The following is a 12,946-nucleotide window of genomic DNA, read 5'->3' as shown; positions in this document are numbered from 1 at the left end:
AAGCCGGGGCGAAATGATGAAAGATATAGCAGTAGCGCGGGGCCAGAAAATCGCTACAGCTAATTAATAGTGGCGCATTCCGGAAAAGCGCCGCTGATACAATCCATAGTAGTAGCGCGGGTACAGACCGCGCTACTACTAACAGTTAGCTGTAGCGCCTTATTGGTAGCGCGGCTGCCCGCGCTGCTGATAGCCTCAAAACCCGCGCTACTACTAGGGTTTTCCCTAGTAGTGTTTCTTGCCTCTGGCGCATCCGCACACTGCGGCTTCAGTTGCGCAACTCTTCATACAGCAAGTCTACAAGGTGCATGGGCTGCCGGGAGCAATTGTGTCAGATCGAGATCCCGTGTTCACAAGCCATTTCTGGCAGGAGCTATTCAAGGCAGCAGGCACACAACTCAGACTAAGCACAGCCAACCACCCTCAAACAGACGGTCAAACGGAACGAGTTAATCAGTGCGTTGAAACTTTTCTGAGATGTTTCACTCAAGCGTGTCCAAGACGGTGGAGTTTCTGGATCCCGCTAGCTCAATTCTGGTACAACAACTCTCACCACTCAGCTATAGGCATGGCCCCTTTCAAAGCAATGTTTGGGTACGAACCAGGGCACTAGGGGATTACTGCAGAAAACACCTGCTCAGTGCCCGCTCTCAAATCATGGATCGAGGAGAGAGATGCGGTCCAGGAGCTGCTACAGCAACATCTGAACAGGGCAAAGCAACTGATGAAAAGTCAGGCTGATAAGAAACGATCTTTCCGAACTTTCGAAGTGGGTGATCAGGTGTACCTGAAACTGCGGCCGTACATCCAAACTTCAGTCGCGCCAAGAGCAAACCATAAGTTGGCATACAAGTACTACGGCCCTTTCCAGATCACCGACAAGATCAACGACGTTGCATACAAGCTCCAACTGCCGCCACAGGCGACGATCCATCCAGTCTTCCACGTCTCGCTGCTTCGACGCGCGCTGAACCCGGGTATGACTGTTGAAACTCATCTTCCTCAGTGTTCTGACGAGCTCGCGGTCCCTGTGGCAGTCCTGCCGTCAAGGTGGAGACAGGACAAGGGCAAGATGCGCGAGCAGATTTTCGTCCGCTGGTCCAATTCCAATGTGCTCGGAGAAACTTGGGAAGACAAGGCAAGTCTCAAGGAGCGATTCCCTCTTGCTGAGGCTTGGGGACAAGCCTCGACTCAAGAAGAGGGGGATGTCAGCGGCCCTAACAGGGCAGGCCCACAAGTCAGCTACGATGGACACGTCGCCACTGCTCCGCGATCGGTCCAGCCCAAGAAGCCCAACCCACGAGTCATAGGGCCGGCGTGGGTAAACTGAAGCCCGACTGCGCATCTACTTGAGGAGGGATCGAGACCAGACTGAGGCATCCAGTGGATCAGGCGAACGGCGGCTCAGCTCTTTTCCCCTTCCCCCTTTCCGTCTCGCGACGAACCCTAGCTACCAAATTCGTGTATCTCCGTCTGTAATCGCCACTGTAACTCATATTTGAGAGAGATCCTTGCTAGTAATCGAGAGATTCGAGTACCCTATCATATTTAGATGGGAAGAAGTTAATTTTAGGCTTATCGTGTGTCTAAGGTTGGACATCTCCCATTTTTGTGTTTGTTTTACAAAAAAGCTAATTTTTAGGCATGACAACTCTAACTTTTTAGTGACAATTTATATTAGCGATTTTTTTTTGCAGGTGAATTTATATTAGCAAATTGGCAAATTAAGTTTACAAGATCGACAATTTTTTGATTTTTTTAACCGAGGCGAATTTGCCTTGCTCGCCAACTAAAGTTGTCATCCTCGAATAATATAACTTGTCATGAAAACATTTGATTTGTTATGCTCAAAAAATCTGACGTCGGATTTGTAGTGGAGTCCTTGTTTTATAGCTGACAACATATCGTGAATATCCTCCTTAGGTGCTCTTAAACGGTCTGAACATTTGCAAGAGTACATCACCACAAAGGTTACAAGCTAGAGTCATGAATTATACACCCTAAAAAAAGAGTCATGAATCATACACAAAATAAAGGGGATTTGTTTACCCTTTTGTTTCTGTGTGGGTCTTATGCTGTTATTGGGGTTTTCCAACAGAAAATATGATGCCCATGTGTGTTTTTGTTGTTGCATTGGGATTTGGAAGGTGGGCAAAAACACCTACTCGGCCATTGTGTTGTTTTCTATGTTGCATTGGGAGCAATAGTATCTGTCGTAGATGGGTGCTGAAAATTGTTAGAATTTATGCTACAGTTACGCGCTAAAAATACTACAAACTTGACCCAAGTTCTTCACCTAGTCAGGCTCAACATGTTAATCAGTTAATGCATGTGTTACTTTAGTAAAAATCAAACTTAAGCAAGTGCATATAATTATTGATAAAATTATTTTGTAACGTTACGATAGTTCAAATTTTACATAAACCTACTTCATATTAAATTATAAACATTAGATACAAGTAGAGATATGGTTAGGTAGAAAATGACCCTAAACCCCGAAAATAAAGGGGAGAGGACAATTAAATGACTAGTATTTGACTATTTTGCTGGGACTGGCTATATGCAAGCCCTCTGAAAATTTACTTTGGGTAAGTCAGTTTTCTGAGTCATTGGATTAAAGATTCAAGGGCACAAAGTCGACCCTTCTTTCTTCTTCCTCTAGCTTTCTTCCTTCTTTATCCGCTCCTCCTCTCACAAAGTTAACTTACCAAAATTGCAAATTCAGTCAGTTTACATATAGATATTGTGATTTTAGTTGTCAATCAAAGCCACGGTCGAACTTGTCGTTGTACGTTGTGCTGCTACAATCGATCGACTGTTTTTTGCGGGGTGTAGTAGATTAACTTTTTTTCTTCTTTTGTGCAGCAGTAGTAGATTAACTTACTTGCACACTACTTTTTCAAAGCAACTTGAGTCCTCTAGGCCATTGCATATGGCCTGGCCGTGGCCGGTGTAGCAATGATTAACATGGTGGCCAGTAGATCAACTTAATCGCACGCTAATTCCCAACATCGTGGTCATCATGTTTGCATTTCTTGCTCAAGACAACTTAATACGCTAGTCTGGCCCATTGCGTATGGTCTGCCCCGGTGTGGCAATGATCGTGGAGCTGGCGGTGGTCATGCGTGCACGTCAACCGAAACAACTGCCGGGACGCATTAGCATATGAACAAAGCGTAATTGCTTAAACTAATCCCCCAGATTGTCTAACATGATTGGAACGTACGCCAGCTGCAAGCACGCTCTGTTTGGAGTCGAGACCAAGGAAACGAGCGTGCACTTGGACCTGGACAATTGCGTGTTGCCGCTCTTGAATATAATCTCCCTATTATCCGACAAAAAAAAAAGGTATCTCTATCTAGTGAGACTTGGTTCATTCTGCCGACCTGAGTCCGAGTCTCCACTAACTTGCGCATGAAAGCTCGGTGGTTACTTTCTGGCTGGTCAGTACTCCTACTTGAAAACTTCAAGTAACTCCAACTTTTCGCCAAAAAAATGTAGCATCAACTTACAATTCTCCCAACCTATTTCCATTATTGAGACGAATCAGGATGAGTGGACGAAATCGCCGGATGCGTGGCCGCCATTCGTCACCAAGATAGGCCTTACTTCCATTATCAACAAGCTCAATCGGAGGGACAGGCGATGCAACCTAGTATTTCCATTATTGAGGTGATATCATTATCAGGTCCAGGATATGAAGATGACCACGGCCAACTATATATCTTTGAGAGAATTCCTTATTTGACACTACCTTAAAATGTGGTTCCTTATTTGACCCTGAAGAATTTTTTTTCCCTATTTGACATGTAGTCTAAATTTTCTTCCTTACGTGACATCGCCGTTCGTTTTGTTACACCGTTCCGTTAAATTGTTTTTGAATGGACCAAAATACCCCCGTGTTAGTAGCTAGCCCACAAGGAGTTTTGACCAGAGTCGCTAGCCCACAAGCCCGATCCAGATCTGGCCATCCTCTCGTCTCTTTGTTTCTTCGATTCCCCACCCCCAACCCTAGCGGCGGCGGCAGCGGGTTGCTGGCTCGTACGGCGGCGGCGGCGGCGTGAGCTGAGGGGCCATGGCTCAAGGGGTGGCTGCGGGCGGAGGATCAAGCACGGCTGCAGGCGCCGGAGCAAGCACCGCGGCGGACGGCGACCCAGGCACGGCGAACGGCGACCAAGGCGGGGCTGGGGATGGCTCATCGGTGAGGTCCGCTGCTGGCGGCCATGGCGCGGCTATGCAGCACTTGCCGGTGAGCTCAGCTGCGGGCGCAGGCCATGGCGATGCTGCGGCCGGTGCAGGCCATGGCGATGCTGCAAGGTTGGGCGTGGATGCGGTCTTGGGCCACGGTGCGGCTGCAGACTTAGAAGGGTGAGTTCCTTCCACAATTTCTCTTCAAATGCAGGATTAGAACGAGGAGCAGGTTGACCCATATCCAGTAGCAATGCTCATGCATAAGTTTCTCTTTTATGTACAGGATGGATCCAAATTCTTGTTATGTGCTGAAAATTAGATTGCTTGGCAACCCAAAAAAAGCTAGAAAAGAGGCCATGTGTTTTTATTTCGAGAAGGTTATTGATTCCGACTTGACAAATTATGAAGATTTGGTTGAATCAATTATAGTGCAGTACCAGCCACGTTATTTGGAAGTTGCGCATGTTCACTACTATGATGAAGTTCTGAAAACGTTTCCAGAAATAAAATCAGACCAAGAGTTGATGTATATGTTTGAGAAACACGCTAAGTCAAAGATGGTGCAAATGTTCATTGTATATTGGGAACCCTCTGAACCATATGAGCCTATCATTGAGTATTATAGTGATGTGCATATCCAACCTAAGAACAACGTAGACCAAGATGATGATAGTTATCTTCGCAACCCAATACCGGAGAATGAACATGTTGGGATTGATGAAGAGAATATATATTTGAAGGAAGAACCTAAAGCTCTAAATGTGGTTCTTCTTCCTGATAAAGAAAAGGACCAAGACTATGTTGTTGATGGTGAGAGTGAGGATGAGAGTGAGGATGGGAGTGAGGATGAGAGCGAGGACGAGACTGAAGTAGAGGAGGATGAGGAGTTGCACGAGGTAAATCATGCCCCAAATATAGAGTATGATAAGGATGACCCTCCTATGACTGAAGGTTTCATATATCCCAATATGAAGGAGTTTAAGTTGGCCCTTTCTCAACATGCTATAAAACATGAATTTGAGTATAACACAGAGAAGAGTGCACCATGTAGGTTCAGGGGCTATTGTAAAAGAAGAGATGAAGATAATTGTCCATGGAGGATACATGCTTCTACAACGGATGATTTTTGTACCGTAGTGGTAACTGTCTAACTTTGCTCGTTTGTAAACATTTCTTGCATGATTGTTTGAGAGTTTTTAGCTAACTAATTATGTTCTTATTTTTGTAGGTGAAAAAACCTTTTGGTCATGATTCCTCTAGTGCAAGAAGGAAAAAGAAGGTGAAGAATGCAACTAAGTACTGGATTGTGAGAAGGTGAAGAACTGGCTCATTGAAGATGCAACTCTAGGAGCAAAGGAATTGCGAAAGACGCTTAAAGAACACCGCAAGGTCAAAATCAACTACAAGAGAGTATATATGGGTAAGTTGCTAGCCTTGAAGCAACTATATGGTGATTGGGATATCAACTTTGACAATTTATATAGGTTTAAGGCACAAGTTGAAAGTTGTTGCCCCGGTAGCATAGTGCAGATTGATCATCACACAATAAATGGTAAAATCAGGTTTAGAAGAATTTTTGTTGCTATGAAGCCTTGCATAGAGAGGTTCCTTAGTGGTTGCAGACCATATTTGGCAATAGAGTGGTTCCTTAGTGGTCAACACTTATGCCCTATTTGTAAGGAATATGGGCATCATTGGCACAAATGTAAGAAGGGAAACCGAGAGGACATTGCTGCAATGATGGCTGTGAGGTAGTATAGATTTACTCATTTTTGCATTATTCTTCCAACTATACATGTTCAATACTTTCCTATCTCTTGTGTGTAGAGAACCACCAAAGAAAAGGACAAAGACAACCAAAACAGCTGAGTTATCCATTGTGCCTTGCGAAGATGGAGTACCAACAAGAATGTGTTTTCCCCCAAGGTTCGTAATACTTGTGCTCATAAATACATGAAAACAATGTTTGAATTCTAAGTACCTTTCTGCTCACCATAGCAAAAGCTTGGAAACTACAAAAAAAGGGAAACATGTTAACTCTAGTGCTGGAGCATCAAAAAGGTGATTACAACTAGTTCAGATTTTGAGATTTAGTTAAATTAAAACTTGTTCTGTTTTCTTATTGCTTTCTTCTCACCATAGCAAAAGCTTGGAGAATACAAACAAAAAGGGAAAAGGGGGGAAATCTGAATCGGTCGATCCAAGAGGTATTGTTTCTCTTTTTAGTTGACATGTTATGAATATTTTTTTGTTTTCAATTGCTAAAAACTACTGCCGCCTTACATGCCTAAGTGCATATCAAGAACCGGCTCAAAACAGCCGGAGCCAATTTCCATCGAGTTTCCTATGCCTGGCGATGAAACAAATGTTCCTGTGAAGGTTAGGGGCAAGAGTAAGGAGTGCACTCAAAAGATTCCTATGGTGCCACAAGACAGCCCAGCAATGTGCACAAGAAGCAAAAAAATTAACTCTGCACGCCCTTCAATGAGCACAAGAAGCAAAAGGCGGCTTAGTTTGTGATTCTCATGTTTTCCTTAATGTCATGGTTACTTTTGAATGTCCTTTTGTGCTGCTCATGTGATGTACTTGTGGACGTGACCTCATGTGTGAAACAGTATGTGATGCATGCCAACTAGTACTGATGTATGTGGTGAATGTGAACCTAAATGTGATGTATGTGTGAACATGGCTGCTTCTGGTTGTTGTTCATGTTGTGATGCATATTATGTGTGTGTGTGTGTGTACACATAAACACTATTCTGATCACGGGATCTAAATAATATTCTGATCACAACCTGAACTGCCTGAGTAACGCTCCTGAACTTCCCTCTGTACGAACCCGACCTTCGGGCTATCTTCGCAATCGTGTCTCCCCGCGTGAATTATTCTGGTTAGTTGTGTTCTATATGATGTAAGTGTAATCTGCAAACGGTTTTTAGCAACTAAATACCCGTTTTAAATAGGAATCTCACTCGTTGGCGGATTTGCTCTCGGGTCGTGATGAAACATTTCTCTCTTGCAATTTTACTGTCTGAGTTGTTCGACGTGAACTTCTCCCAGTGCTAGGTTGAACTTCCGCCAAAATTGTCCAAATGGGGCTTGTGATATACCGTTGGAAAGCTATGGACACCAGTATCATGACCCAAGTAGATTTTTTGGCAAAATGTAAGCGGTTTAAGAGGTGTTTTGAAAACCGTTTTTCTTCATACAAAAAACGTGAATCGTATTTTCGATCGCGTTTCTAAATCGTTTATCGAAATGAGGCAAATAATATGGCGTTGGAAAGCTGCTGTAAAACCGCTCCTTCGACATGTTGAAAGTTTTCTCTAATTCCTTATTGTTAAAGAGTAATTTGGAAAATCGTAAAATTTCGCAAACCGAACAGCCGAGTTCGAATTTTTGATGCCATTTCTAAACGGCTGATCCAATTGAGGAAAATGATATGGCGTTGGAAAGCTTATGAAAATACGTTACTTTTTCATGTTTAAAGTTTTTTCTATTTTTGAAAGGTTTAAACGTAATTTAGAAAACGGTTTAAGTTGCACTGAGTTTGTATTTTCGAGCTAATGTTTGAACCGTACATCTGAATGTAGCAAATGATATGGCGTTGGAAAGATTGAGGAAATGCAAAACTTTTGGTATAGATTGTTTCTCCAAATTCTTTACGGTTTTAAGTCAATTTGGAAAATGGCTAAAAACGTATTTCCGACGTAATTTCTACAAACCTTATCTGAATGTGGCAAATAATATACCAGTGAAAAGCTACGGAAAATGCGAAACTTTTTCATGATGATGGTTTTCTCTGGTTCCTAGCCGTTTTCTAGTAATTTCGAAAACGGCAGGATCATTCGTTCTGCCTTTACCGCGAAACAGATTCTTCGAAAATGCCCCGCGTGAAGAACCTGAACTTCTCGACATGTCTACTTAAACTTCACTCTGTTTTTTCACGTGTTTTTTTTGCTCATAGCTCTCCATCCACTCACCGGAATTGAGAAAATGACATACCAATGGAAAGCTACTGTAAACACGCAACTTTCTCATGTTGATTATTTTTTCATACTCGCGACGGTTTTACAAGTTTTTCATCTGGAATTCATTGACTGTAGTAGTTGAACTTCTGCTGTTTTCGCGTTGAACTTCTGTGATGTATTTTCGTTTGTAATTTTCTCATCCATTCTTCAGTGTTACAGAAATGATATTCCTTTTCTACAAACCTTTCTCACAATATATTTTTTTAGGGCCAATTCCAGTTCTGCCCCTAACTCGAACCCACTACTCAGTTTTGCCCCTAATTTTCAGGTATGCTCAGTTTTGCCCCTCCGCCGTTTGTGTGACTTATAGAAATGCCCTTTTGCGCCGTTACCTTCCGGTCAAAGTACTTTGACCATCCAGAAAAAAATAGCAAAAAAATCAAAAAATATGAAATTTGGTGGGATCGAAGATAGTCATGTCCGCAAGGCGCATGCACATTTTTTTGTTGGTTGGACACTCCGGGAGCTCGTGGCAAAGGAAAACAAAAATAATTTATGCCTATGAACAGTAAATTCGAAAAAATAGCAAAAAAGTTCAAAAAAATTGAATTTATTTGGCGTCAAAGAGGCTTGAGTGCACAAGGTGCTTGCAAGTTTTGGTGATCAAATGACGTACGAGGCGCTCTAGAGAAAAAAATAGTGCATTTTTTCAAAGTTTTTTTGAGCTAAAATTTGTTTTTTTCTCCACAAGCTCCTACGATGTCCAAACACAACAAAAACGTGCACACATCTTGCGCACCTGAATATCTTCAGTCCCACGAAATTTCTTTTTTTTCTTGATTTTTTTCTATTTTTTTTAATTTACTGTTCGCATGCGTATAAAATTTATGTTTTCCTTTGCCACGAGCTCCCAGGGTGTCCGAACGGCATGAAAATTTGTACACGCCTTGCAGACATGAGTATCTTCGATCCCACAAAGTTTCAATTTTTTTTATTTTTTTTTGCTATTTTTTCAAGACGGTCAAAGACCTTTGACCGGACGGTAACGGCAGAGAAGGGCATTTCTATAAGTGAAACTAACGGCGGAGGGGCAAAACTGAGCATACCTAAAAATTAGGGCCAAAACTGAGTAGTGGGTTCGAGTTAAGGGCATAGATGTAAATGTCCCATTTTTTTACTTTCTCCAACCGAGGACTTGAACTAAAGCAAATGATATTCCTGCCGTTTCGAAGTAAATTAGAAAATGGCGAGATCAGGATTTCTGTGTTCATCGCGAATGGAAATGCACTCCGTGAAGTAGTTGAACTTCTGGGGCATGTCTGTTTGAACTTCACTTTGTTTTTGACGTGCTATTTTTTGCCCGTAACTCCCAAGCTACTTACCGGAATTGAGCAAATGATATACCGATGGAAAGCTGTTGAAAACTCACAACTTTCGTGTGTTGATCAATTTTTCATACTCGCGGCGGTTCAAAAGAATTTTTTGAATATATAAAAAATATGTTTTAAACGGTATACATTAAAATTTTAAACCGCTCATCGGAATGTAGCACATAATATACGGTTGGAAAGCTTATGAATAGCAACAAGTTTTTCATGTAGATAGACATTACAAATTCGTTGTCGTTTCAGACCAGTTTTAAAATGGCAAAAACCAACATCACGTTTGCCTTTTTTTACATGTAATTGAAGGCTGGACGTCTCGCACTAGAGTTCTTGAACTTCACTGGGAGGAGCACATGAATTTCTTGCAACAAACGTTTTAGGCTTTTAGTTTTACATTCTTTTATTCTCACCAGAAACGCATTCCGTGTAGTAGTTGAACTTCCCATTGTTTTTTCCCTTGAACTTCTGTCACGTATTTTTGTTCAACCTCTCTCACAACAAGTTTTGAACTTTCTTGGGCCAAGCACTTGAACTTGCAGCAACAAAACTTTTAGCCTTTGCTTTTTCATTCTTTTTTCATATAAAATGCACACCGTGTAGTACGTGAACCTCTATCAGTTGTCAATCTGAACTTCTCTCGGTTACGTGAAAAAATCTGAGTTTTTTATAGACATCGAACCGCTCTAATTTTTTTACTCTCATCTTAAAGGCATTACATGTAGTAGTTGAACTTCCCGCTGTTTTCACTTTGAACTTTTATCACGTATTTTTGTTCATAATTTATCACCCATTCATTGGAGTTACACAAATGATATATTTTTTAGAAACCTATTGAAAAGATGCAACTTTATCTAATACGGTTAAAATTTTGTTTCGAACAACGTGGATCGATTTTTTAACCATTTATTTTGAAATAGAGCATACAATATAACCTTGGAAAGTTGTTAAATAGGAGAAACTTTTTTCATGTCATTTTGTTTCAAATTCGAAATGGAATGAGAGACTTGTTTTAAAACACCAAATACAACATTTTTTGTGTGTTTTTGAAGATGTAAATACATGGTGAACCTCTCTCACAAGAATTTTTTAACTTTCCCGGGCCGAGCACCTGAACTTCTAGCGACAATTTTTTTAGATTTTGCCTTTTTTGTTCGAACTCCTTGGGTATTATTTTGAAAAAATAGGAAATCTGATTTTTCTAGTAAACATTGAGTTGATCTTTTATTCTACTTAGCTTCTTACTTTTATTATTATAGCAACCGGAAAAATCTTAGTGTTTATATACATCCAACTGCTTGGTTATTTTAATTCGAACTTCTTGGTTTTATTTCTTTAGAATGAGCAAAAACCTCATTTTTTAAATAAACATCCAATTGATTCGTTCTTTAAATTTGAGCTTCCAGTTTTTTCCATAGAAACATTGACAATCTTTTTATATACTTTTTGAAGTTCATTGTTATTTTAATTTGACCTTCTTGGGGGTTTTTTAAACATGGAAAAATATTTTTTTTTTGTACAAATACTGAACAAGTAAGTTATTTTAGTTTGAACTTCTTGGTTATCTTTTTTCATGAACGTGAAAAATCCACGAGAGATTATTTCGCACTCATAACATTTTCTTCGAACTCTCCAATTTGTTAAATTTAAAGTCCAGAGTTAACATTATCTTGGTGACTCTTGTTTTCTTCTTGGTTTATAAATGTTGAACTACTCGGTTATTTTAAATTGAACTTCTTGGTTTATTCTTTAGTAAGGGGAGAAATCCGAGTTTTGAAAAAAAACATCAAACCACTCTACTATTATAAATTGAACTTCTTTGTGTTTGTTCTTTTGTAATGAGGAAAATCTGATTTTTTATATACATTGATCTACACTGTTATTTTAGTTTGAACTTCTTCCTTTTATTCTTTTAATAACGAGAAAAGTCTGAGTTTTTAATATACACCAAACTATTCTATTATTTTAAATTGAACTTCTTGGTTTTATTTTTGCTAGGAGTGGTTTAATAAACATCCAACCGCTCTGCTATTCAAATCTTAACTTTTTTATTTTAATTAGAAACAAAGAAAATTTGTTTTTATTTCTTTAATAAACTCCGGACTTCTCTATTTTTAAAATTTGAACTTCATGTTTTTTTGTGTGTTCGCCTCTTTATTTTTGGATACCCAATGCGTGTGTTTTGCCGTAAGCGAATATTTTTGAACTATCCGCGGTAGAGAATATGAACTTCACATCCACATTTTTTTGTCTTCAAGAAATGCTCGCTCTTTTGCTTTTAATTTTGAACTTCTATGGTCTATTTTTTTAACTTACGAATATGTTTTTTTTGGTTATGTGAAATTTTTATAGTTTATGTTTTAGGCAGACTCTTTTTTGGGTAAACGCTCATTGGTTTGTTTTTTAACATCATTTTTCGCCTTTTTATACAAACTACCAACACGTTGAATAAGAACGTTAAACGTCTAGACAGAGGTATTTTTGTTAACTATGAGCATCATTTTTGTGTTTGTTTTGAAAAACAAAAATGATGGAATTACCACCAACAAAGTAGATGCACCTAGTCTTTCTTTTAAAAACTAATGTCTTGCCACTTCATTATTGAGGCAAAACTAACTCTAATTGAATAGTCTCTATCAGGTAGGTAGGGGGTTACAAATAAAGAAATAGAAAGTACATCTAGTTTTAGTGCTCTTTTTCGCAAACAGATGTGCAACCAAATTTCCGTTCCTCCTTGTATAAATGAGCTTTGAACACCTTCAAACTTATAAGTATGAACACATCTCTCAAAAGCCATCGACCGCCTCAAAACAATCCCTGGAATCCTGCCACATCATGCATAAAACGTGGCCTTCAGTCTCAATAACAATAATTCAGAATCGTTATTCAATCACCATCAGCATGGTTGTCCCTGTTGGCAAACTATCAACTTATGATTCTGAAGTTACGAGCTTTTGGCAATTGTTTACGAGCTACTGAACAAACTAAAGATCGTTGGCAAAACAACATGAGTGAAGGCAATACCTTTTTAACTTCTTGTTTATTTGAATCTGAACTTGCATTTTTTTTGCAGGGTGCAGGTTACGGCAGTGGCGCACGGGCAGGGGCACTGCAATGTATATGCGGTCTTTGGGGACAGCAGGTTGGGATCGGGCACGAGCATTGAGGATGAAGTGGTTCAGTATCTCAATGTACTCCCTCCGTTCCTAAATATAAGTCTTTGTAGAGATTTCACTAGGTGGACTACATACGGAGCAAAATGAGTGAATCTACACTTAAAATGCATCTATATACATCCGTATGTGGTTCATAGTGAAATCTCTATAAAGACTTATATTTAGGAACGGAGGGAGTAATAGTTAGGTAAATGAGCAGGGTATCTTGTTTTTCTCTTAAAACTGG

General features: G+C 40.0%; 1 protein-coding gene and 1 long non-coding RNA gene across 5 annotated transcripts; one reads left to right on the top strand and one right to left on the bottom strand.

Annotated features, from left to right (window-relative positions):
• Positions 1–3,746: 3,746 nt before the first annotated feature.
• Positions 3,747–6,912, top strand: LOC120969279 (uncharacterized). 4 transcript variants are annotated; one of them, XM_040396419.3, is made up of 7 exons: positions 3,747–4,368; positions 4,475–5,330; positions 5,420–5,942; positions 6,019–6,117; positions 6,190–6,252; positions 6,334–6,398; positions 6,571–6,912. In XM_040396419.3, the coding sequence occupies exons 1-3, from the start codon at positions 4,076–4,078 to the stop codon at positions 5,507–5,509; spliced, it is 1,239 nt and encodes a 412-aa protein (XP_040252353.2). In that variant the 5' UTR covers positions 3,747–4,075; the 3' UTR covers positions 5,510–5,942; positions 6,019–6,117; positions 6,190–6,252; positions 6,334–6,398; positions 6,571–6,912. The 4 variants fall into 4 exon arrangements, with proteins under 4 accessions (XP_040252353.2, XP_040252350.2, XP_045087640.1 ...); XM_040396416.3 differs by having other exon boundaries at positions 6,484–6,912; XM_045231705.2 differs by having other exon boundaries at positions 5,420–5,611; positions 6,334–6,912.
• A 5,110-nt stretch (positions 6,913–12,022) lies between these two features.
• Positions 12,023–12,726, bottom strand: LOC141026359 (uncharacterized). The gene is made up of 2 exons (XR_012188339.1): positions 12,569–12,726; positions 12,023–12,369 (listed from the first exon to the last, which is right to left on the bottom strand). It is a non-coding gene; the product is annotated as an uncharacterized lncRNA (long non-coding RNA).
• Between the last annotated feature and the right edge of the window lie 220 nt (positions 12,727–12,946).

This window comes from Aegilops tauschii, chromosome 7 (assembly GCF_002575655.3).
Source record: "Aegilops tauschii subsp. strangulata cultivar AL8/78 chromosome 7, Aet v6.0, whole genome shotgun sequence".
NCBI lineage: Eukaryota > Viridiplantae > Streptophyta > Magnoliopsida > Poales > Poaceae > Aegilops > Aegilops tauschii.
This window is presented reverse-complemented; position numbering and strand designations above follow the sequence as displayed.